This window comes from Mesoplodon bidens, assembly GCF_964165515.1.
Source record: "Mesoplodon bidens genome assembly, chromosome: 8".
Classification (NCBI taxonomy): Eukaryota; Metazoa; Chordata; class Mammalia; order Artiodactyla; family Ziphiidae; genus Mesoplodon; species Mesoplodon bidens.
The window spans coordinates 29,799,093-29,825,855 of record NC_138165.1 but is presented as its reverse complement, the minus strand read 5'-3'; the positions used below and the strand labels follow the sequence as shown (position 1 = coordinate 29,825,855).

General features: G+C 40.0%; 1 protein-coding gene across 4 annotated transcripts in view; it reads left to right on the top strand.

Moving 5' to 3' along the window:
• NOSTRIN (nitric oxide synthase trafficking) overlaps positions 1-24,429 on the top strand; it is a 60,357-nt gene extending 35,928 nt beyond the window's left edge. For 2 of the 4 annotated variants that reach the window (XM_081241806.1, XM_081241804.1), the window contains 9 exons: positions 1,710-1,835; positions 7,268-7,366; positions 7,468-7,593; positions 14,124-14,232; positions 15,552-15,640; positions 18,705-18,830; positions 19,749-19,863; positions 21,003-21,092; positions 24,220-24,429. In XM_081241806.1, coding sequence (XP_081097932.1) covers positions 1,710-1,835; positions 7,268-7,366; positions 7,468-7,593; positions 14,124-14,232; positions 15,552-15,640; positions 18,705-18,830; positions 19,749-19,863; positions 21,003-21,092; positions 24,220-24,356 — 1,017 coding nt within the window. In that variant the 3' untranslated portion in view covers positions 24,357-24,429. The remainder of the gene's footprint in view (positions 1-1,709; positions 1,836-7,267; positions 7,367-7,467; positions 7,594-14,123; positions 14,233-15,551; positions 15,641-18,704; positions 18,831-19,748; positions 19,864-21,002; positions 21,093-24,219) is intronic. The other 2 variants (XM_081241805.1, XM_081241807.1) reach the window with 2 other exon arrangements.
• Positions 24,430-26,763: the final 2,334 nt, after the last annotated feature.

Below are 26,763 nucleotides of genomic sequence, written 5' to 3'. Positions count from 1 at the left end.
CAAGTACAGATCAGGAACCTCCAACTCAAGACTGTAATCTATCAATGATTCCTGTACTCTTATTCTGTAAATCCTTCAGACCTTGGCATTTCTTACCAAGACAGGTAGAGATTTGTGCAATCAGTCTCCAGACTGACTCTGTTCTCATTGCTGGGCACACTCAATAAGAATCAAAGAACAATGACTTAGCCAAGTATAGCCATGGTGCACATTCAACCCTTTCTCTGTATCATTATCAGGCTAAAATTCACAAGCTCATATCTCTATAGATAAACGGCTCATTACACTTGATATACAAAACCAACCGTGTCCTGGGTAGGTCATATATCAGAGCTGAGGGACAGTTGAATGGCTAGCATATCAACTGGAATAATAAAGTGAGTGGTGTTAATATTCAGCATTTTGGATGAATGTTCTTCATTACTGAAACGTTAGTCAAAATGTCCTTAAACATAAAGAGGAGCATTCTTAAAAACCTTGATCTCTGTCCTTGAAAATCCTAAACTGCTTAAATCACAGGACTCCTTGGTGCTCCTTGAACTGTGGCTTGAGGACCATTTGCATCAGAATCATCTGAGGAGGCAGTGAAAATTCAGATTTCCTGATCCCACTACCGAGCTACTGAATCAGTGTTGCTATTGGTGGAACCCTGAAAATCTGCAATTTTCCAAAAATCTCTGGTCATTCCCAGGCATATTAAAGTCTGAGAATCATTCATGTAATACAACTTCTTCTTTTCTCAAAGATGTGAAATTATGTGTCTGAGCATTTTGAGAATTCAATTCAAACTACCCTGATCCAGAGAGTTTTGTATTACTTTGATTTTCACAGTCAGGATGGCCAATTTTGGTGACTGGCCAGAAGGGGCTCTTTGTGAAGGAGCATATCACTGGGGGTCAGGATGACAGGAAAGCATCTGTCAAGCTGTCCATAACTTGCAGTGAACAATGGCATGTATCTCAGGCTCTTTCTTCACTAGTAATAGTAACACTCACTAGTCTTTGAATGCTATACTAACTGTCAAGCAGTGTGCCCTGTTCCTTACCTGTATCACCTGCTTGATTCCTCAGAGCAACACAGTGAAGTGGGAGCATCACTGTCCCCATCACAGAGGTGAGAAAACTGTGGCTTGTGAAGTTTAAGTAACTCACTTGTAGTCAGAACCAGGACTCTAATCCTGAAGTCTGATTCCAGAGTTATATTGCAGAGTTTAAATAGTGAAAGTGAAGTGAGAGGATGGTCTCCACGCCTAATGCTAGTTTTAGAAATTATCTGATTGTGCAAATCTCTACCTGCCCCAGTAAGAAATGTGGAGGCCTGAAGGATTTACGAAATAAGAGAACGGGAATCATTGGTAGATTACAGTCTTGAGTTGGAGGTTCCTGATCTGTACTTGCTTCTCCGCACCTGTCATTTGGCCTCTTCCTTCATCTGATGAAAATAGGCATATCACATCATATTTAAGGACCTCAATTTCCTCATGTGAAAAATGGAAGGAATCCTACTGAAAGGCTCTTGGGTTTCCTTTCAGTCCTGACATCCCTGTTTTCTGAGAAAGGTCTTTGATTTTGTCATCTATAGTCACTGTTTATGACTTTAGCTGCGAGATGAGAAACTCATCATTGGGATGCATATAATTCTTTCTCCAGAATTACAAAGGGCTTTCATAAATGCGTTCATGAATATGTGACACTGATGTTTTACCCTAGCTCCTCAGTAAACTGAAAAAATCAACTGAGAAGTTGTCAAAAGAAGATGAAAATTACTACCAAAAAAACATGGCCAGCTGTTCTATCAGACTGAAATGGGAGAATACACTGGAAAACTGCTTCCAGGTAAGTTATGCATTCACGTTTTTTTTACCTTTCTTTTTCCAAAGAGCTTTGTGTGGGAGAGAAATCACTGCTCCCATTCTATCTTCTAGGCACCCTTCAAGGGCTATGAGAAAAACACTTAACCTAGATGTCTCCATCCATCTCATTTTTCTATCTATATCACAACAACGGGAGATAATTATGATTCTTACTGGTATGGCTGCCAGGATTCCTGGTGTAGCGGACTTCTAGCTGGTCTTCAAGATGTGTTAGGTATTGCTGTTACTAAGGACCCTTATCAGAGGCTCTTACTAGGTCTCTCCTTCCTTTTTCTCGGTGTCCTTTTCTCCTGTTAGGGTCCTCCTCCACCTTCTCCTTCCACCCCAGCCTGCTTTCAGCAGTCCCAACTTTTATGTTGAAGGTATGGAAATTATCTTCTTCGCTTATAAAGTCTTCGTGATGGTGACAAGATGTATATCACTTACATTTCAAAAGAGCTTCTTTCAACTGAGCTTTAAAAATATTTAAGACTCTAGGTTTTTAAATTAGAATCCAAATCAAGTGGAGAATCTACTAGAAGTAAGAATCTCCATAAAAAAAGAAAGTTTTCCTTTCATCCTCTTTGTTTCCTGGTTTATTGCTACCACCATGCTGGGGGCCACTGGTATTTCTCCCCTCTGTACCTTTGAGTTCACACAATTCCTCTTACTCCCATAAGAGTTCTAAGTTTAAGTTCTAAGCTTATCCTCTTGCTTAGAGCTAGCCTCTGCCCCCTGAGTGCCAAACCAAACCCTACTAGACCCACTTGAGATACTCCTGTTGAGTAATCCTTGCCTCACCATAACCAATAAGGATTCCCTGACTTAGTATTTCGTTGGCTTGTACATACTCAGTCTATACCAACAAGTCATTGACTCACATATTACACTATGTATTCCTTATTCTCTATTGTTTGCAAACAACAGGAGTAAAATGTGATATTCATGAAGACACATAACAAAAGCGGGCTGAACTCAATTAAAATGGAATTTTATTAGAAGTGTGGAAAGTGGAGATGGGTCAACCAGGGTTGTTCCATTTCATATTTTTCTCCATTCTCCCACCATTCTTCTGTAAAAATGGAATATAAGAATGTATTTTAATGTCTTATGAAGTGTCCTCTTACCCCTTCTTACTCTGCAGATTGGATTCACAGATTCTTTCAGAGAACATTCATTGAACTATGCTTAAGGTAGTTTACTAGATACTGTAAAGTCTCAAGTGCAATTATTAAGTAATGAAACCAATTGCACAAACCACAGGTCAAAATTAGTCTTAATACTTCATAATTATTCTATGTTCAAGCCACATTTCCTACCTTCCAAGAAGAAACAATTCAGTTGTTAAAAATAACCTATAATATATTTTGAAAAATAATAGCCCGGTGGCCCAGTGATTAGGACCCATGCTGTCACTGCCATGGGCCCAGGTTCAGTCCCTCGTTGGGGAACTAAGATCCTGCAAGCTGCTCAGTGTGGCCAAATAATAATAATAATGATAATAATAGCCACTCTATCAAAAATGACCACAAATCAAATGTTTGGTACTGTTAGTATTTACTAGAGGAATTATCTTAGAAAGGCTTTTGCAATAAATGCAAACAGTCTTAAAAATGTCACATTATCAACTAGTGTTCCTCATCTGAACCACGGAACACAGAAAATAATGTGGGTGACTGTTTTCTCAGTTCCCCAAGGATGGTAGTGACTAATACCCTCTAGATGCAGAGAAGAAATGGTAACTCATTGCAGATAACAGATGCCTTAGGACATTAGGGTTTAATTCTCTCCTAGAACCTCGGTTGAAAAACCTAATTTCCTTTCCATAAATCCATCTTGAGGAGGTAGATGAAACAACAAAATACAGGTTTCTGTTCAAACTACATTAAAAGTAAAAGGGAAGAAGCAATACAAATGGCCAAAATTAAGGGGATGACTAAATAAATCAATACACTCTACACAAGGCACTATTAATTAAAATGGTGTTTTGGAGACTAGTGACATTGGAAACTGCTTATGTATAATGTTAAGTGAAAAAACAGGATACCAATTTGAATAATTTGGTTGATAACTAGGAAGATAAAATCATACATACACACATTCCTCGACAGACTAAAATACATCAAAATGTTAACAGTGGTCATCTCTAGGTGGAAGAATTATAAATGATTTTAAAATTTATTTTCTTGTAGCCCTTTATGGCCCCAAGACAATGTCTAGGGTGCTTGTTAAAATTCAGATTCCTGAGTGCCTTCCTAGACGGGGTAAGTCAGAACTTCTGAATGATTTTAGGAAGGGGTCTAGGTGATCTCTAGATGTACTAAAGTTTAAGAGTCCATGCTCTAGAAAAAGCAAGGTACTTCTTTGATCAGTTTTATGAAAACAATTTAGATGAAAATGAAATCACTCCAATCTCTCTGGGTAGTACAAACCAGAAGGTCAGGACAGCAGGAAGTGAAAAGAATGAATGAAGAGTGTGAATCATCATGAAGCCTGGGCCCCAGACAGCCTCTCCATCTACTCTTCTTGATAACTCTTTGATCCCACTTGCCTCTCATGTGCTATTATGAAAGCACAGGAGGATAATTGGAAGTCCTCCAGAGTATCTTGCTTCTCAATGACCTATTTTTTTTTTTTTTTTTTTTTTTTTCTTTTTGCGGTATGTGGGCCTCTCACTGTTGTGGCCTCTCCCGTTGCGGAGCACAGGCTCCGGACGCGCAGGCCCAGAGGCCATGGCTCACGGGCCCAGCCGCTCCGCGGCATATGGGATCCTCCCAGACCGGGGCACGAACCCGTATCCCCTGCATCGGCAGGCGGACTCTCAACCACTGCGCCACCAGGGAGGCCCTCAATGACCTATTTTATACAAAAAGAACGCAATAGAAAGCAATTAGAAAGGAATAATAGAAAGCAATAATTCATTAAATGAGATATGGATTTCCCCTTCACACAGTGGAATTTATCTCAGCCTCTCTTCACGAGCAGACATAGATCATCTTAATGATTTCCCTGAAATGAAATTAAAATCTTTTAAATATTGCCATCGCCACCAAGGGACACTGGTTATTCTAGTCTCAGATTGATGCTAATGGCTCAGCACTTGTCACAGTAAAGAAACAGCTGCCCAGCAGGGATGCAGCGTGTTCCCCAAACCTGACTTCTTTTTTCTGTCCTGTCCTTTGCTCAGGGTGCTAAACTAGAACTTTCTAGATCTTTTCCCATAGTATAAATACTCTTTCTTTTTGAAGACTGTCCCACTTGAGGTCCAAGACACTGAGCAGAATTTATTTTACATATTTGTTAGAGGAGGCATATGATTTGTGCCCTTTGATGAAGCATTACATTTACTAGGCTGCTCTTCTGTGTCTTTAATCCTGTACCTGGGGGACAGAGGGCACATTCAAATGGCTGGTACTTGAGATTTTGGATAAAAACTCAGGAGACCAAGAGCAGAAACAAAAGTATTTCATTCCCATTGACTTACAAAAATTGTGCAGCTTCTGACTAGACAAAAAAGGTAGCCATGAGGGAACAGAGCTCTAGGCTTCCTGATTCAAATGTCGGGACACTTGGTACAGAATTGAAATCTGCATGTGGTTGACATAGATGTTCACAGTTACTGCCAGCTTTTTACCACTTGCATTTAATAACAGCATTAAAATGACTATATACTAGTAAACAAAGTGTGGTAAGTACAGACAATGGAACATTATTCAGCCTTAAAAAGGAAGGAAATTCTGACACAGGCTACAATGTGCATGAATATTGAAGACTTTATGCTAAGTGAAATAAACCAGACACAAAAGGACAAATATTGTATGATCCCTCTTATAAGAGATACCCAGGGTAGTCAAATTCATGGAGGACAACAAGTGGAATGGTGGCTGCCAGGGGAGATGAGGGGAGAGAGAATGGGGAATTATTGTTAATGGGTACAGAGTTTCAGTTTTGCAAGATGAAAAAGGTTCTGGATATGGGTAGTGGTGATGGTTGCACAACGATGTGAACGGACTTAATGCCACTGAACTGTACACTTCAAAATGGTTAACAGGTTAACTTTATGTAACTATTACACAAATAAATTTTTTGAAAATTTAATGATTATATACCATAGATTAAATAACAGCAGGATGTGAATGCAGTCTACACACGAGGGTATAAAGGAACACCAGGCTGGACAGGCTAGTGGCCCCTGCAGGCGTGCTGAAAGACAGGATGGGAGAAGCCAGTGGCCTTTGTGATGTCTCCCCACCTCCACCCTACCAAAGGCCTTGAGGCGCAGTCCGCCCTTCTTACTTCCACGATAATGCCACCCACCAATTTGCCCAAGAAGGCTTTCTTTCTCAGGAAGGACTATTGATGAGTACTCTTTACTGTGTGGAAAGAAGCAGGGTGGGATGGCGGGTATGAAAGGAACCAACCTAGCCTCTGGGTAAAGGGGGAAAGCCCAGGCCTTGTCCTTACAGAAACGGGATGAGGCATGTTGTTTTGGACACTTGCCACCTCTGTCAAAGCCTCCGGGCTTCTGGGCACATACCCAGCAGCCTCCTATGGCCCTCACAAGGCTTAGGAATGCCCCCTGCATTTCCACTTGACCCAGCCTTCTTGGACAATGCCTAGTCGCTGAGCGTCCCTGTATTTCCTCAAAACAAACAGTCTGTAGCTCAGCTAGCAGTGAGGGGTGAGAGTCAAATAACTAACTTCTTCTAAAATGTTAATGGCTGACAAGGCAAATGTGGACCTCCCTTACTTTATTTACTCTTCCTAGCTAAAAGCCATAAAACTCTAAAAGTGGAATTTTTGTCATCCCGCACAAAACAGGGAGGCTGTGTTGCCACCTTCCAAGAGTGGTCTCTGACCCCCAGGCCTCATTTTAGGCCAGGATGATGAATGGATCAGACTTTAAGCTTCTGCTCTCATCACATAATTTCCTTAAGCAGAGAATTTGCATCTCATCATCATTGTCCCTGCCGGAACCGGCAGAACGCCTTGTATGTGCTGCAAACAATTCTAGAAATACTTAGTGTCTGACTGCATTTCCAAGATACAGACATGGGTTTTACTGGGCTTCATTCTTTTGTTGGAACCCACAGGTTCTTTTCAAATGATTCCTTTCTCCCCCTTCTTTGTGAACATCAGGTAACCTGTGGCATCCACCTATGTGCTTTTTGGCCCACAAAAGCCTGGAGAAAGTGTATGAGTTAAATTGATCCTAATGGAGAATAAAATAAGACAGACATCAAATCACATTCCTGTCCTGGGAAACTACCCCCCTCCACGATGTGGATATAATGTAATCAAGAGGCACAAACAGGACGGCTCCCTCAGACTTTCTTCGTTGTGTTAGTGCTTAGTGGGTGACTTCAGTTTTGTATAACAGTGGGCTGATCTAATCTCGTTTTTCATCCTTCTCAGAGCACCCTGGAGCTGGAGAAGGAAAGAATTCAACTCTTGTGCAATAACTTAAACCAGTACTCCCAACATATTTCTGTTTTTGGCCAAACCCTGACCACAGTGAGTAGTAAAGAATTTGCCATCTCTGGTATGCATGGTAAGAGCATGCATACAGGAAACATGTCCTCTGCAACCTTGTTCTGCTTTCCTCGGCATTGCAGTGCCACACGCAGATTCACTGTGCCATCAGCAAGATAGATGTCGAAAATGATATCCAGGCTCTCGTGGAAGAAACCGCAGTTTTATCTACAGAAAATAAATCTGAGTTCCTATTAACAGATTACTTTGTAAGTATGGGATGGAAGGAAGTTTCATTCATGGGAAACCTTAGTCAGTCATATACTGAGGGATTCATTTTGAAAAGAATTGAGAGCAATTGTAAAGGAAACGTATTGTTTAGGAAACAAAAATATTGACTTTTTCACAGTCCGTATAAATTTAAAAACTCTGTGGTTTACAGACTGGGTAATGCAAACCTGTCTTTGGCTTTCTCTGCAAGGGAAGAACTCCAAACAGGGTTTTAGCCTGAATCTTTTTTTTTTTTTTTGAAGGAAATATTTTATTTCATTTACCTTTTTAATTAAAAAAATTTTTATTTTATATTGGAACATAGTTGATTAACAATGTTGTGTTAGTTTCAGGTGTACAGCAAAGTGATTCAGTTATACATATGCATGTATCTATTCCTTTATAAATTCTTTTCCCATTTAGGTTATTACAGAGTAGTGAGCGGAGTTCCCTGTGCTATACAGTAGGTCCTTGTTGGTTACCTATTTTAAATATAGCAGTGTGTACATGTCAATCCCAGACTCCTGATCTGTCCCTCCCCCCAAGACTGAATCTTCACACTCTATAAATAATCACTGTGTATCACATTGGTTTGTCTATTGCTGCATAACAACTTACCCCCAAACTCAACAGCTTGAAGCAAACATTTATTATCTCAGAGTTTCTGTGGGTCAGAAATCCAGGTGTGGGTTAGCTGGGTGCCCGAGTCCCACACAGGGCTGTAATCAAGGTGTCAGCCGGGACCGCAGACATCTCAATGCTCTACTGGGAGATGATTCGCTTCTAAGCTCACTCACGTGGCTGATGGCAAGCCTCTGGTCCTCGGGAACGGTTTTAGCTGGAGATACCAGTTCCTTGCCGTGTGGGTCTCTCCATCTATGGAGAGCTCACAGCATATCAGCCTGCTTCTCTCGGAACTAGCAATGCAGGAGAGACAGAGCCAGAGTGTCCAAGATGGAAGCATAGTCTTTTATAAGCTAATCTCAGAAGTGGCATCTCATCAGATTCAATTTGTTAGAAGCAAGTCAATAAACAGCCCACACTCAAGGGGAATGGATCACACAGAGGCATGAATCTTAGGAGGTGCAAATTATTGTCAACATCCTTTCTGGTCCTTGCCTTTGAAAAACTTTATCCTAATTAGAGGATTATACAAGATTTCATTCTTTTTCGTGGCTGAGTAATATTCCATTATATATATAACAAATCGTCTTTATCCATTCATCTATTGATGGGAACTTAGGTTGCTTCAATATCTTGGCTATTGTAAATAATGCTGCAATGAACACTGGGGTGCATATATCTTCTCAAATTAATGTTTTTGCTTTCGTCGGGTATATACCCAGGAGTAGAACTGCTGGATTGTATGGTAGTTTCCACCAACAATGTACCACAGTTCCCTTTTATCCATATCCTCACCAACACTTATTATTTGTTGTCTTTTTGATGATGGCCATTCTGACAGGTGTGAGGTGACAGCTCACTGTGGTTCTGATGTGCATTTCCCTGAGGATTAGTGATGTTGAGCATCTTTTCCTGTGCCTGTTGGCCATCTGTATGTCTTCTCTGGAAAAATGTCTATTCAGGTCCTCTGCGCATTTTTTAATTGGGTTGTTTGGTTTTTTTGATGTCGAGTTGTATGAGTTCCCTGTATATTTTGGATATTAACCCCTTGTCAGATAAATCATTTGCAAATTTCTTCTCCCATTCAGTAGGTAGCCTTTTCGTTTTGTTGGAAGTTTCATTTGTGTTTTGTTGACGTTTCCTCCACTGTGCAAAAGTTTTCAGGTTGATGTCGTCTCATTTGTTTATTTTTGCTTTTGTTTCCCTTGCCTGAGACATATTCAAAAAAAATATTGTTAAGTCCAGTGTCAAAGAATGTTCTGCCTGTGTTTTCTTCTAGAAGTTTTATGGTTTCAAGTCTTACATTTAAGTTTTTAATCCATTTTGAGTTTATTTTATTTTATTTATTTTTTATTGAAGTATAGTTGATTTATAATGTTGTATTAATTACTGCTACACAGCAAAGTGATTCAGTTATACATATATATATATATATATATATATATATTCCTTCTTTATGTTCTTTTCCATTACGGTTTATCATAGGATATTGAATATAGTCCTCTGCGCTATACAGTAGGGCCTTGTTGTTTATCTAGTCTATATATAAAAGCTGACATCTGCTAACCCAAACTCCCACTCCATCCCTTCCCCATCCCCCTTCCCCTTGGCAACCACCAGTCTGTTTTCTATGTGCATAATTCTGTTTCTGTTTTGTAGATAGGTTTATTTGTGTCATATTTTAGATTCCACATATAAGTGATATCATATGGTATTTGTCTTTCTCTTTCTGACTTACTTCACTTAGTATGATAGTCTCTAGTTGCATCCATGTTGCTGCAAATGGCATTTTTCTGTTCTGTTTTATGGCTGAGTAGTATTACATTGTATATATATACCACGTATTCTTTATCCATTTGTCTGTCAGTGGACATTTAGGTTGTTTCCATGTCTTGGCTACTGTGAATAGTGCTGCTGTGAACATAGGGGCGCATGTATCTTTTTGAATTACAGTTTTGTCTGGATATATGCCCAGGTGTGGGATTGCTGGATTATATGGTAATTCTATTTTTAGTTTTCTGAGGAGCCTCTATACTGTTTTCCACAGTGGCTGCACCAACTTACATTCCCACCAACAGTGTATGAGAGTTCCCTTTTCTCCACACCCTCTCCAGCATTCGTTATTTGTAGACTTTTTAATGATGGCCATTCTGACTCATGTGAGGTGATACCTCATTTTAGTTTTGATTTGTGTTTCTCTGATAATTAGTGATGTTGAGCATCTTTTCATGTGCCTGTTGGCCATCTGTATGTCTTCTTTGGAGAAATGTCTCTTTAGGTCTTCTGCCCATTTTTGGATTGGGTTGTTTGTTGGCTTGTTGTTGAGTTGTATGAGCTGCTTGTACATTTTGGAAATTAAGCCCTTGTCGTTCGCAACTTTTGCAAATATTTTCTCCCATTCTGTAGGTTGTTTCTTCATTTTGTTTATGGTTTCCTTTGCTGTTTTGCAAAAGCTTGTAAGTTTGACTAGTTCTCATTTGTTTATTTTTGTTTTTATTTCTATTGCCTTGGGAGACTGACCTAAGAAAACATTGGTACAATTTATGTCAGAGAATGTTTTGCCTATGTTCTCTTCTAGGAGTTTTATGGTGTTATGTCTTATGTTTAAGTCTTTAAGCCATTTTGAGTTTATTTTTATATATGGTGAGAGAAAGTAATCCAGTTTGATTCTTTTGCATGTAGCTGTCCAGTTTTCCCAAAACCATTTTGTGAAGAGGATTTTTCTCATTGTATATTCTTCCTCCTTTGTCATAAATTAATTGCCATTACAGAGGCTTATTTTGAGGACATTTGAGTGATTCTACTATCACATGACCTTCCTTGCTAAAAACTGATCAGTGTCCCTGGTCAGAGCCCAGACATCTTGCCTGTTTGCTCTCTTGGGCTAAATTCTTTATCTTCTTGGGTCAGGTCATGCCTCAAAGATTTTGTCCTTCACTCCCCTCTTGTTAGTTTCAATTGTAGTGCTCTAGATGCTGATCATTAATTACCAAAATCTGCAGGAAAAAATCCTGGTTGCTCCTTCCTGGTCCCTCTGCTGTATTTCACTCAGACTTCCAAGGTCCAGTCTGGGAGGCTCACCTCCCTCTCTGTGTAAAACTGGACCACTGGTCATGTCCTCCTATAAGAGTAAAAGTATAGCCAAAACCAACATCCCAGGACCCCCACTCAGGGAACAAGAGATGAGGGGAGAGGGGAAGGCAGTTAGATCCGGCACAATAATGAATTCCGACCGGCTTTCTCCTTCCCACCATCTAAACAGCAATAAGTGGCCGGCTGTTTCTTTAATTGAATCTTTTTTTCCGACCCTGGCAAAGGCAAAGCAAATTAGCAATAGCAATGTCTGTTAAAGCAGAAACAAGGGTAGAGATGGAAGTGGAAAGGAAGATTTGATTACATGGGGAAAGTACCTTTTTTTTTTTTCTTCCAAACCGTGTAGGTGATCCTTGAGATGGGAAAATGTCCAATAAAATATATCTATTACTTTCTTGTAAAAATGCCTCTATCAGCTAACCTGTCAATAAAATAAGGGTCATTCTCCTTGAAAATTTGACTAAGCTCCTATTGAAATGTAAAGAAGTAGCCACAATGGCTTATCTTATTTGATGTGCCCATGGGAATTTTTGGTTTCTATGAAATTTCAGTGCACCAGAACTAACGACTATGTATCTGTTGTCTAAGAGAATGGACTGTATCTCCAAATGGGTGAATAGGATTGTCCTAATATTCTTAAAGCAAAACACTTCCAAAATCTGACATTATAGTCATTGGCAGTAAGTGTAGACTGGCTTTTATAGAGTGCTATGAAATTTACATGGATGAGGGTAAGACAGGAGAACTATCTGAGTGTGAATATTGGAGGGCTGGTGATTAGTGTGAAAAATATTTGCAAGGTTACTGCAAAGGCCATGTTCAAAAGATTGTATCTGCAGTTTAAATGCCTCCTCTGGTATTGTTGATCTTCTTTCTGACAAATTTTTGGAAGAGAAGGACAAATTTAAGAAAGTTAAGGATGGCAGTTTAATCTATCTCAAGTTGATCCAGTAGTGATCTATCCGTGGAAATATATTTGTGAACAATATAGGCATCCCCAAAGAAACCAAATGAAGTCTTGGATTGGCATGAGAGTCAGATTATGAGGTGCATTCCTCCAGCAAGGAAGGACTGAGGGTTGGACTGAAGCATCCTTGCAGTTCACTCAGAGCTCACCTGCGGAGGTAACGTCAGCTTGGGCCTCAGCCTCAGGCAGACATGTGAAGGAGTGGACTCTGGTGGAGAATTAGGAGTCACAGGAGTTGGGTTTCAGCAGTAATTACTTACTGGCTGTTTCGTCTTGGGCCTTCATTTATTTCTGAGTGTCACAGGTAAAATGGGGAAAATAAAACCAATCTCATCGAGTTGTTATAAGAATCACAAAGAGTCACATGTAATAAAGGATATAGAGAAAATTTTTTTTTTTTTTTTTTTGCGTTACGTGGGCTGCTCACTGCTGTGGCCTCTCCCGTTGCGGAGCACAGGCTCCGGACACACAGGCTCAGCGGCCATGGCTCACGGGCCCAGACACTCCGCGGCATGTGGGATCTTCCCGGACCAGGGCACGAACCCGTGTCCCCTGCATCGGCAGGCGGACTCTCAACCACTGCGCCACCAGGGAAGCCCGAGAAAATTTTTATAATATATAATACAGTATGTAATCTACAGTATGTAGATTAAATATTTTAGTCTCTACATTATATTTTTTTTTTTTTTTTTTTTTTTTTTTCTTTTTGCGGTATGCGGGCCTCTCACTGTTGTGGCCTCTCCCGTTGCGGAGCACAGGCTCCGGATGCGCAGGCCCAGCGGCCATGGCTCACGGGCCCAGCCGCTCCACGGCATATGGGATCCTCCCAGACCGGGGCACGAACCCGTATCCCCTGCATCGGCAGGCGGACTCTCAACCACTGCGCCACCAGGGAGGCCCCTACATTATATTTTTGTAAAGACTATTATTCTCTTTGCTCTAAATCTTCTCTTCTCTTTCTTCAGGACAGTCTATCTAAAGCTAATCTCTCCACCAATATTCAGGGTCCTCGCTTTTCTCCTTCCTACCAGATAAGTCCTGACTCCTGCACTTCCATCTTCAGTCATCAGTTTTCCCTCTTTCTCCAAGGTTTCTGTCCATCTACTGCACTTATGTTCAGCCACCTCCCGACCTGACCCTAACATCCTTTTTTTTTTTCACATAAAGGTTTTAATCATTTTAAGTTGCATATCACTGTAGGATATTTGCTCTTTGACTTGTTACTAGGCATTTAAACTGTGTCCTAACATACGAAAGCTCTGCTATTGTTTATGGTTCTCATAACCTACATGATAAAATCCCTACTTCAGCCTGAAAATCTGACCTAAGCTATTTAGACAATTGTTTCTTCCACTACATTTGCTCAAGCAACTGGTGTACTCATTGCTCCCCATACATTTCACACAACCCTCCCTCTGTCCTTTGCTTGTGTCATTTCTCCTGCAAGGAGTACCCTTTGCCCTACTTCCCCTCAACTGAAATGTGCTGGTTAAGTCAGCTAGTCTCCTTGAAGCTTTCATGCCCCTTCCCTTGGTGAGCCACATGCTCTTGTGAAATAGCTATAGTAACGTTCACGCTCCAAGAATAATTTTTATCTATTAAAGAAAGTGCTCAGCTATACACTTACAAGTTGTAAACAAGGAGCTGTCTTCTTATTCAGTAGGTCTAGAAAAGGTAGACCAATCTGTAGAAAACCAGAGGTTACCCTGCTTTTAATTTTTTTTACTTTTTTCTTCCATCAAGTTAAAATTGAATACAGTCAGTGAAAGTCTCAGTGCAACTAGGAGTAGCAACTCTTACTTTTTTTCCCTTTAAATTGTTAAAATTCCTTTTTTTTTCTTAAAGGAAGAAGATCCTAAAAATGCAATGAGTAAAGAGCGACAGGCATCTTCAATAAAATCAAAACTGTTGAGACTGCAAAAAGATATTGAAAAAGCCTCGCGAGACCAGGAAGGTGTGTAATTACCTCTTTGACTGGCCTGGTAAGGGAAAGTATTCTACTCGGAGGTTTCATCCACAATTAGGGTGATTCTGCTTTTGCTGACTGGTGCAGAGATCATCTCATTTAAAAGACCAAATATCAAACCTAATTTGTGTGAATAAAGAAAAATGAAAAACCAAGGAAAGAGCAAAAAAAAATTGAAAATGACATTCTGGTCTGTGAGATCTATACAAGTACTATACCACCATTTCCAGAAGTGTAGCATTTTACAGTGTTCCTGAAATTGGCTGATATGAGGGACAATTCGTTAGGTTTAAAACATAGTAAACCTCCTATGTACAAGGCTTTTCATTTTCTCGTGTTTATTTATTTCCCCCATATTATTTCATTCTATTTGGGGGTGCTAATAGGTTGTTTTTAAATTTTTTAAATGTATGTAAATTTTTTTCTTTTTTTTTTTTTTTTTTGGCGGTACACGGACCTCTCACTGTTGTGGCCTCTCCCGTTGCGGAGCGCAGGCTCCGGACGCACAGGCTCAGCGGCCATGGCTCATGGGCCCAGCCGCTGCGCGGCATGTGGGATCCTCCCGGACCGGGGCACAAACCCGTGTCCCCTGCATCGGCAGGCAGACTCTCAACCACTGCGCCACCAGGGAAGCCCTACATTTTTTTTTTAATTGAAGTATAATTGACGTACAACACTATATTAGTTCTAGGTGCACAACATAATGATTCAGTATTTCTATACATTACAGAATGATCACCACTTGTTTGCTTCTTTTTAAACTAACTTCCTGAATGATGTGAAAGTCATTCAGATTAAATCCTATACTTAGACGTTAGGTATGTGAGAACGTGAAGCAGCTCTAAAGTGTTACAGGTAATAAAAACAACTCCACTTTTATGATTCTGATATGTAGAGCTTATTTTATGTGGACCAGAGAACCCTGCTGCAATGTAATACTTAATAGGAAATCCAAGAGAGCAAAATGTTTAGAAATGTAAATATCAGCAGAGGAGAGCTTAACATGGGGGTAAATGTTAGGAATCCACCATGGAATGGGTCAACAAGGAGGATGCAAAAATCTCGTCTTGAAAAATAACAATCAAGACTCCTTAACCACCAGCATTTCTCGAATCCCATTAAATGAAGGTACAGGTCACCCATTCAGTAAAATTTAGTAACAAGTACACACAGAAACAGCCCCAGCCATTTGGGAAATGCTCCCAGCATCACTTCTGGGCTCAGGGTCCCTCTGAGTATAACCACCTGCCAGTTGTGTCCCACTAGGACCAGAGGAACAGCGACTGACAGCCTTATTTCACTTTCAGGCCTGGAACGAATGCTGAAAGCATACTACAGCCACTCCTCCTTCTCAGACACAGAGAGCCAAAAAAGCACAGCAGCCTTAATGGACGAGGTAAACATTTGCAGAGGGCAGTTTCCTAGATTTAATGATGAAGGAGCTATTTTGGGAATGCTTGTTTTCTGGACCATTTGACCTCTGTTTGCCTTTCCTTTCTCATGACACAGAACAGTCTAGTCGGAGAGCTTGTACGCTCAGCTCCTTGACAAGTGGTTTGAGGAATCTGGAAAAATCCAGCTACTTAGAAATGTTTGATTTAGTGTCCTCCCAGGGGGGGAAAAAGTGCCTAAAATAGAATTCCCGCAAATAGAATCATTCAATTAAGGTCTGAAGACCATGTGTACTTTACTCCAGTTAACAGATGTGACCAAAAACACAGGATCTGCATTCAGAGAGGCCTGCATCTAGCTCTGCCTTTTACAGGGACCTAGGACAAATTTTGTTTTCTCATCTTTAAAGTGGGGATGTTGCTACCTAAGGGGTTTTGTGAGGATGATGCATTATTTAGAAAATGCTAGCACAGGGCACAGAGGAGAATTGAAATCCTGGTAATTATCATTGAGATGCTGTTTTCCATTCATCCTTGAGCTAACATCAGGGTCTTCTGAGTATAACGGGAAAGGAGAGATGTGGCCGCACAGAAGGAAGATGGCCGACTGGGGTGTGAGGCAAGAGCTTCCAGAGAAACAAGGAAAAAACTTCAGAGGCCAAGGTTGTTTTGAAGGAAGGGGACATACTGTCAGTGGAGGGCAGGGAGAGGTGCCTCTGGGCCTTTTTGCTGAAAGGCTGGACTAGGGCAGCCCCGAGACATTTGTTGGGATTGGTGGGCAATGCAGCCTCTTCAGAAGAACCCACATTATAAGGGCAGTTAGTAAAGGCCCATGAATTTTAAACAGGAATAAAAATGAACAGATACTATGACCTATGTGTACAAGATACAGGGTTTCTGCTGTGATTGGAGAGGAAGTTGACTGCGGTTAATCTGAGAAGAATTCAGGAAGAGATCAAAATTTTATCAATGTTTTGAAGGATCCAGGAAGCTGAACCAGCTTTCCTTACCTTGCACATAGCCTAAACAACTCTCTTGTAAAAGTAGGTACCTAATAATTCTGTCCAAATGAGCAATTTCAATAGTTCTTTGGTAAAAGTAGACAGATGCAGCCAGGTACAGTTTATCTGTTTTTTAGCAGTGGCTTCCTTTAATGGAGGTGGTGTTGCAGAAATAAACCTGACAGGCCTGAATTCTGTTCACTTAGGAACAGAGGTCTAATATCCTTGCAGTGACATATGGCTACAATTTTTATAAAATTATAAAACAGACTGTTAGACATTTTCTGTGATAGCATAAAATGTTTAGTTAATTAATTCGATGTAAATGATATTTACCAAAAGAAAGTCATATGGAGCATTTTACGATGGCATTAAGATTCAAGTTTATTTCTTTGGGTTCTTGCATAAAATTTTGTCATTGACATAGAACATGTTATTAAGATTATCTTGGTACACAACTGGCCTGATTCACACAGTGGAGGATGCAAGATGGGAGATGATCTGACCCCTGAATTTATGGTGTTTATGATCTAGTGATGGAGCAAATAAGAGCCTTCAAATAGTGGATGCCAAATATCCATGTAATTCGGTCACGCACCTCTGCCTCTAATGGAAGGAAACTCGTGATAGTGGTAGACTGATCTTGTGTTATGCAGAGAAGGTTTCTTGCAGGGAGAAGCTCTGTTTCACAGAAATTCTTCCTAATTCATTGACTCTTGGTCCTTGAAGTGCTATATTTGAAGCAAGAATGTTGGCAAGCCATATTCTCTGAGAAATTGTTGTGGAAACTGGAGGTATTTAGAGCAGATATTGTCTTTGGATACCGGAAGGAGCACCACAGAGCAGAGAGACTTTGGATACCGGAAGGAGCACCACAGAGCAGAGAGACTTGATCTGTGATGCTCTCAAGTGCAGACTAGATCTAAGGCTAGAAGCTATGGGGGAGCTTTTGATTTCATCCTAGCTGAGCCTGCCCACCATGCAGTGGATTGTTCCAAGGATTAGAGCCCTTCCCCATCGACTGGAGGTGTTTGGTCCATGGCTGTGATCCCCTGGCTGGGATGTTAGGATTAGGAACCCCCAGGCTGGAGGTGTGGAAAAGGGAGAGACAATGGAGAGGAGAAGATTGGATAAGCAGACCCCTTCCAATATTTAGATTCTATGATTTGATTTACAACTTGACAGGGAAGTCATTATAAAGTTTCTAGCTCAAGGTCAAATCAGAACAGGAGAGACTCGGAGAATAGCTTCAGTTTCAGTCTTTTGTTTGTTTGTTTGTTTTGCGGTACACGGGCCTCTCACTGTTGTGGCCTCTCCCGTTGCGGAGCACAGGCTCCGGACGCGCAGGCTCAGCGGCCATGGCTCACGGGCCCAGCCGCTCCGCGGCACGTGGATCTTCCCGGACCGGGGCACGAACCCGTGTCCCCTGCATCGGCAGGCGGACTCTCAACCACTGCACCACCAGGGAAGCCCTCAGTCTTTATTTTTATATTCAAATACCCCAGAATATGGTTTCTAGTTTCCAGAAGTGTTACTGCAGACTTTCTGGGTAATATAAGACCTCACCTCTTCAGGAAATAATAACATCAACATCAACAACAAAACCCTGACTCACATCATTTTAGTTTGATTCTATTGATAAGAGTTCACTTCTGTTCTTTACGTTGTGCCCATGGCACCATTGCCTTTCTTCAAAGCCTTCCGAAAGCCTACCTTCTGCAATCAACACTTATTATTCTCTACCCCATTCCTCAGCAGAAATTCGAGTAAAGCAATTCATTGCCACAAAATGCTGAGTAATATACCTATCAAGGTTTCTGGTTTACCTTATTACAAGGGTCTAGAATACAACACACTCAACGACTAAGGCTTTCCTCTAGACTGCTTAAAGTGTCCATTGTTTTTCTCTCTTCAGCATTTTCTGCATATGAGTTGCAAATGAGTTGAATGTGTATTTTTCTGGACCTCTTTGTCATTTTGGAAGTTATCCTGATATCCCTTTACCCACGCAGTTGTGCCTCAAAATTTTCTAGAAGTTTACTCATATGGTCAAATGATGTATCCACAGAATAACTTGAAACTAAACCTTTTGCAAGCAAACGCCTATAAACTGTCATCCGTCTTAGCAGAACTTGAGCAAAGACCTCAACCCAACCATGTCTGTAGTAACTCCATCTTCAAGTGGAAAGAAAAGGTAAGCATTTAAGAGGTTGGCTATAATTTCTTGACTGGGCTTGCTGGGTGGAATGGCTTAAAGCAGCAACAGGCCAAAAAAACTGTTACGAATTATATATGCCACATGCTCAAATCCCCAGTTGCACAATTTTAAGATAAATTTATTTAATTATTTTTTGAGCACAGTAACAAGAGCTAAACACAAATGAATACATGCTTTGTATTCATATATAAATTAATGAGTTAAAAACACTTTGGGTTCTTTCTTCCTTCTCATACTTCTCACTTTATCCTTTGAACGTGTTGTTATAGTAAAATTTCTATTAAATCAAAATCTTAGTATTCATACAGACCTAAATTGTAAGATTTTGTGATATGCAGTAGTCTCATCCATTTAACATAGTACATAATATAGATAATGCGTGTGCACAATTTAAAAAATTCACACACATGAATTTTCCCAGTGTTACACTCTAGGAATTGATGAGTGTGTGAATATACACGGGTAGCTGTTTTCCATTTCCTACAATACGAGGGAGCTGTAACCACCTTGTGATGAAGGGACAGTTTTCCTTCTAAGAGACTCAAGCTCTAAAAGGGTCACGGAGTCATGATCATTTCACTTGCTTTAAAACCAAGTTGAATTTGTAGAAGTAATGCTGTAAATGTTACTATTTGGCCTAGGGGTACAGGTCAGAATTGCAAATACAGGCTATAATATAGTAATTGTCTAATTCTGAAAATATTAAGGTCTCAGAAACAAGAACATGCTAGAGTAGGGTTTAGGAATGTATTGAATTTTTTCTTTATACCCTCCTCCCAACAATTGAAAAACAAATTCCTGAGGAAAACAGCTGCAGAATAGTTACTTTTTGCAAATACTTTTGATGACAATGTTGTTAAAAATGACTTTTTTTTTTTTTAACTATTCAAACAGCAGCAGACACATAGTTCTGTAAAAATATCTCGGCCTTCTCTGACAAAGAGATTAGAGAATGTTGTGAGCAGGTCATCGTCTGGTGGGCAGAGAATTCCAAGTTCTTCATCTACAGGTAATCTCATGCCCAGAATAATTTGGGGCTGGGTCCTATCAGTAAAGAACATTGCCAAAATTATATTTTATTTTCAGAGCCACATTGACATAAATCGGCTCAAAGAAATTTACGTTTCAATTAGGACTGATTAATTTGTTAAAATGTGTAGCTTTCTGTGCAAATATCATCCAAAAGGTGGGAAGGACTCAAGAAGATTGGAGGGTTGGGAAAAGAATTGTCTAATATGAGAAGGTACCTCCAGTCACTGGCATCCATGTTATTCAGACAGCCTGCAATTTGCTGCCCACACACTCAGCCTGGAAACATTGGGAGGACTCTACAGCTTTGTCTCCACAGCCTCCTCCAAACTGCCATGCAAATCCCAACCCCTGTTCAGGAAACACGGTAATCCCAAGGCCTACCCACCCCCTGTGTTCAGCCACCTGACTTTAGTCATTTTCCATCCACACCCCACTGCCTTTTACCTTTCAACACACACAGAAACACACATACATATACACACACATACATACATACACACACACATACATGCAAGCACCTGTCATTATCCATCATTGTTCAACTATAGTTACCATAACATTGACTCTCTAGATTCTTGATTAGAACTTGGCAAAAAAGTTTCAATCAAACCCAGGCCATTGTAGTCCACGTGGTATGTTAAAGACTCGTGGTTGCATCGTTTGAGAAACAGTTCCCTAAGTACCTGGGGATGATGGAGGAAGCACTTGCTCCAAGTGTCTCCTATTTATTCCTGATTGGCAAAACTGGTGCTGGTTTTCCAAAACATGAATACAGTTACCACACAGCTTAGCTAACTGATGTTGATTAAGTTCACATGGGAAACAATTTAAAATTATCATTATTATTACTACTACAGTAACTTCTTGTCCAGACTTACTTTCTATGTTAGAGCTTTTGATTATGTAATATACACAGTTCATCCACATAGTATGTACATCAGAAATGGTTACTGAATCAAAGAATGAATGTTATGTACAATTATAAACTTTCCTTTTGGGAAGATTTCAATATATTTAAGCTCTGCACTACACGGCTGAAAAACTAGACCACTTCCCACCATATTCATCTTGCCTACTGACCCAGCATTAGTCATTATAACTTGATCCAACTTTCAGCCTCCGGTGTGACCCAGCTCGGCAATGGTCTTTGCAAGGCCTTATATTCTTTCCAAGCCAGGCAAGATGATGAATTGAATTTGGAAAAAGGTAAGAATCATTCTCAAATAGTTGAATTGCCTTCCCATGTTGAAATTTTTAACTTGAATAAAACTCTTGTCTTAGCCTTAATAGTTATTACCAGGTCATGCATTCATAGCCTGGCTGTTATCAGACTAAGTTCAAATCTATTATTTGACTGACTACTTATTCTTTGGTTTCTCCTTCCCTCTTAGATGTCTGCTGAAGAACAAAGATAAATAAATAAATAATTGCAGTTTGTCTTAAAAACTAGGATATGTATTACTCTTAACTAAATGAATATCTCTTATATATATATATATTAATTTTTTATCAAAGTATAATTGATTTGCAAGGTTGTGTTATTTTCAGGTGTATGGCACGGTGGTTCAGTTACATATATATGTATATATTTATGTGTGTATATATGTATAGATATATATACACACGAATATAAGTATACATCTATATATATACACACACATACATGTTCTTTTTCAGATTCTTTTCCATTATAGGCTATTACAAGATATTGAATATAATTCCCTGTGCTATACAGTAGGTCCTTGTTGTTTATCTCTTTTATATATAGTAGTGTGTATATGTTAATCCCATATTCCTTATTTATCCCACCCCCTTCCCCTTCGGTAACCATAAAATTGTTTTCTATGGAAAAAAAAAAGTTATTACCAAGTCAAAGCAGTTCAGGTTTATAATAACCCTTCTTAGAAGATAAAGATAAAGCACATCAAAAAGAAAGCTCACATGATAAAAATAGCTAACATATATTTGGTGTTTACTAGGTGCCAGACATTGCTGCAAACACATTGTCCAATTTAATATTCCTAAAAACCGTTTGAGGTTGGTATTATTTATGCCCATTTTATGACTGAGGCATAGAAAGGTTAAGTACTTTGGCTAAAGTCACTAGCAGTAGTGGCACAGGATTTGGACTCAGAAACTCAGAGTCACGCTCTTAATCACAGTGCTCCATTGGGGTAGAATGTCAGTAATGGAAAGTTATCAGAGAAGTGGCCCCACCTTTTTCCTTTTCAGAAAGTTACACATACAAGAATGTGAAGTGACTTCCTCTCATGGCTTAGTCTAAGTGCCAGTTCTAGAAACCGGGTTAAAGGACTCCCAGCTTAATATTTCTCCCACTTCTCTCTCAAAAAAGGGTTTTATGACCAATTAAAGGAATTGGACCCCCTTCTTTGTGTCACAGATTTTTGTTTAACATGGAAAGGTTATTATATAATGGATGGTGTAGACCCCAAGATTATTAAACAAGAAAAAGTCACCAGCCTCAACTTTCTCTGTGTGTCCAATTAGCAGCCACATTTGGATGTTAAGCTAAGGCAGGGATCTGGAAATGAAATGGTTAGTGAGAAAGAATTGTGTCATAGGAGAAAATTTATAATCCATGAACAGGACATGGTGCCCAGAACCAACAGAAAGTTGAGATGGATTTTGCAGCCAAACAACAGGGATACCACGTATTTGCTATTGGTTCATAGGTGCTTGCTTTTCAGTTTGCCAGTCAGAGTTCTCCAGGCAGTTACTTTTTCTTGTAGCTCAGACATACGTAAAGACAAGAAAAAAGGAAAGTAGACTCTCTCCTGCATGCATCTTAAATCAATGTTGCCTTTAATTTAAAAGTCTTAAGTGTTATAGAAGTCAGTTTGTTACTCATCATGTCATCCTAAGGCTACCTACACCAGTGAGTAAATGAAATGCAGTAGTCCCACTTTTCATATGAATTAAAACACACTTCCCAGATGCCACCTAGAACCCAGGGTCCTAAGTCTGAGTTACATAGTTAACACAAACTGATCATCTTGTCTTCAGTTCTGTTGGTTGCAAAGCCTACTTACACATTATATCCTGTGGGTTCTTTAAATGGAACGAGACGTTCGTTGGAGACTTAGGGAAGCTGGCGATAAAATTTTAAGTTATTCGTTTGAATTCCGATAGTAGGCTGTGTCAATCTACTGACCTGAGAGAACTCATTAGACGGAGACCTTAGACTGAGAATGATCTCCTGCAAGAATAAATAGTGATGTGACTAAGGAGAGATAGAAGGGGGATCAGTGGTCTCCTTTGCCTTAGAAAGAAAATTACTGGGGAGAAGAATGAAAGAAAGAAAGACTGAAAATGACCTCATGATGATGCTTAAAGATCAAGTAGCTCTTGGATCCTTAAGGAAGTGGATATTTCCACTTTGATGTACAGGAAGCAGCCAGAGAGAAAGGACTCTCTCTTACAAGACAGGGAATAATGTGCTTTTTTTCTTTTTAATAGAGAATTAGAGAAGAGCCATGGGTTTCCTAGGAATTCTGTTTATTTGAATCGTTGCTTTAAAGGAGTATTGTCCTCAAATTGATATTTTATTCAAATTATCTACATTGTTGAATGGGGAGTTATATTGTCATGCAAAGCTGTGAGTTGGAACTTTGGACTCTGAAGCTGGCTCATATAATGGAGAGAAGCTGCCTCGATCTAAAGAAAAGTCTGGAAGCTGAGACATACTCTTAGTAGTCAACATAGCAAACTATTTTGGCCACCAACATGAGGAACCCTTAAAGCATAGACACCAAGAAAGAGTTTGGGGATGACCCATCACCTCTATCCAAAGTGAGCCAGGCAGCACGAGGACATAGGATCCAAAGCGATTTTTTTTTTTTTTTTTTTTTTTTTTTTGTGGTACGCGGGCCTCTCACTGTTGTGGCCTCTCCCGTTGCCGAGCACAGGCTCTGGACACGTAGGCTCAGCGGCCATGGCTCACAGGCCCAGCCGCTCTGCGGCATGCGGGATCTTCCCGGACCGGGGCACGAATCCGTGTCCCCTGCATCGGCAGGCGGACTCTCAACCACTGCGCCACCAGGGAAGCCCGCGATTTTGTTTTTAATCAAACTATTTTATGGCACAACTTTTTGTCCATTACCTTACTCTTTTTAATATTCTCTGCATTCTTCCTGCTTCGTGCAGAGGTGGTCAATAAGTTTTGCTTCATCTGAATCACATGCAGAAAAATGATGCTACCAAGTAACTCCTTGAAAGCAGGATCTCCTTAAAAACTGTCTTACTGATCAGACTCGGGCACATGCTTAAGTGCAGAAACCCACTTGTCTAACTATATGTATGTGCATTTTCACAGGTGACATTGTGACTATACACAAGAAGAAAGATGAAGGATGGTGGTTTGGTTCTTTAAAGGGAAAAAAAGGCCATTTTCCTGCTGCTTATGTGGAGGAACTCCCTTCATATGCCGGGGACACATCTTCACAAGCATAAGCAAGATTCTGAAGGCATCGCCTTACACTCTGTAAATTATACAATGTGGTGCAAATAAAGACAAATGTTGTGATCTTCTATCTTTCTAACTGGGTGATGGGGTCCTACCTGCATGTCACAGTGCTTTGCACTTAGTTCTGTGAAACAGAGTCAGAAGATTGAGAGTAAAGGGAGGTGGGAAAGAGGCCTGTTGGCTCCTAGAGTTTTCTAATTCTAAGAGACCCTAGAGATAACCTAATACAGCCTCTGCTCACAGAGAGAGAGAAAACTGAGTCCAGGGCAGTTCAGCCTGAAGTCAGATAGTCTTCTGGTAGCACAACAGAGATTAGGACACAGATGTCTTTTTTTCCTGGGGTCTTGGGTGGAAATAGCCACAGCAGGCCCACAAGAGGTCAAGCAGTGTCAGGGAGATGGGGAAGAACACAGATCAAGTCCAAGAAGAAGAGCTTAGCTGAGACAGTGCAAGACACCAGTGAGATAGACCCAGGTTAAGGACGTTAGAATAAAGGATCAGGAGCCAAGGCAAAGAGGCGGCGTGGTCGGAAGAGAGGGTGGTAGACGAGGACCATATACCAGGCAGAGGATTTCAGGGTAGAATGGAGTACCATCCTGAGCCAATGACCTTCTGAGGTACCCTCTACCCACAACCAGAACTGCTCTTAGAGTGAGGTCAAGTGTGAGCCAGAGATGGCTGGGGATCAGAGGATAAGAGCAAGGCAGATAGGAGAAGGTTAGGAAGGAGACAGTGCCAGAAATTTCATGCCTCCTTGCCCAGTTGGAAACTTCATACGCCAATTCAGAAACCAGGAATTCTGCACTTCCCTTCCAGGTCATGATGAAAGGAATACCCTAAGCAACTTCCTAGTGAAAGACACTTTAAGTGCTAATGAGTCTCTAGTTTGGATGAAAAGTTCTAGAAACTAGCATTTACTGTCAAAATGGAAAATTTAGAGAGATTTATGCTGCTTCCTCAAATGCCCTGTAACGGGAAAAGGTTGAGAATGAGAGAGAGCAGACCCCAAACTCTTCCCGAGGGGAACATTTTAGAATGAAGAGAGGTGGTACAGCAGCATCTTTCAGAAAGTAACCTAAGTCAGTCTGGAGACCACACTCTCCATTGAATGGAAGGTCAAGGTATTGATAATACATCTGGGCAGATTTACTTTTGTGCCAAATAGACAGTCTGGCATTAAAGGAGTAATTAAAACCCATTCTATTACTCTCCTGCCCCCTACCTCTGTTTATTTTTATTTAACTTGTCAAATTTTATATTTTCACAAAGGAAATTTTCAAACCAAGGTACCTATATTTTTTTATACTCTGCACCATTACACTCCTATAGCAGGATATAACTAACACATAGAGATATTTATAGATACAGATATCAGACCCGAAGGAGCTCAAGTAAAATTTGTTATGTGAGACATAACTTACAGCCTAGAACAGATCAGAAGTTTTAACGTCATCCTTAATGGTGTATTAGTGAAGACTTTCCACACGTAGAAAGTAGGCTGAATAATAGGCCATTAGACCATGAACTGAGACTTTGAATTTACATTTCCTCTTCATCTGACTTCTTTCCATTAAGCCTTGATGGATAAAAAATTGTATAGCAATTGACTGTAGCCTACACTCGATCATTTGTATAGAGAAAGTGATGATAATGGTGGTTGGGCCCTGAAACTCTCTGGAAGTAATTTTCAAAGAAAGGGGCCTCTCTTTCTTCATAAAGCAGTTTTACTTTGTAAAGACATAAATGGTTTTCCTGGTTTAAAATGTTGCTGCAAATCCTTTTTGCATCTGTGATATGTAGTTTTTAAACTTCAAAGAAATACTATAGTCTTAAACCAAATAAAAATACAAATATTTTTGGGGATAACAGACTTGGATATCTTTTTAGAAGGGCAAGAACTTTCTGGCAGGACAGGTACGGATGGTACTCCTTAGATTTAGGTAAAAATTAAGTGCATATTGGGAAGACTAATGATGTGCCCAAGTCTTCCACAGAGAATAAAATAATTTTTAATATGGATACTTTTAAACTTTTAATTGGGCTTTCATAATTATACTCCACTAGGCAGTTTTCGTATGTCAGGAAGTTTTTAGCAACATTAACAACCTGAAATACAGGCAGCAGAGGGAGGTCTGAGCCAGATTTTCACTAAAAATATCAAAAGCATTACTCTGTCTTCTTTCAGGTAGAGTAAAAGCTTACTATCTATTATCCTGTCAACTGGAAAGATTAATTTCTTTTTTTTTGCATTTTCAATTACTCATAATAATTAATATTCATCAAAAAGTAATACGATATTCAGTTTGGGTTAAAATAAATTTCATTGTACAGTATCATAAGGCTTTAACTGATTAGTAATTCGAGCAGAATGTAACTTTGTTCCGGCTTCCAAGA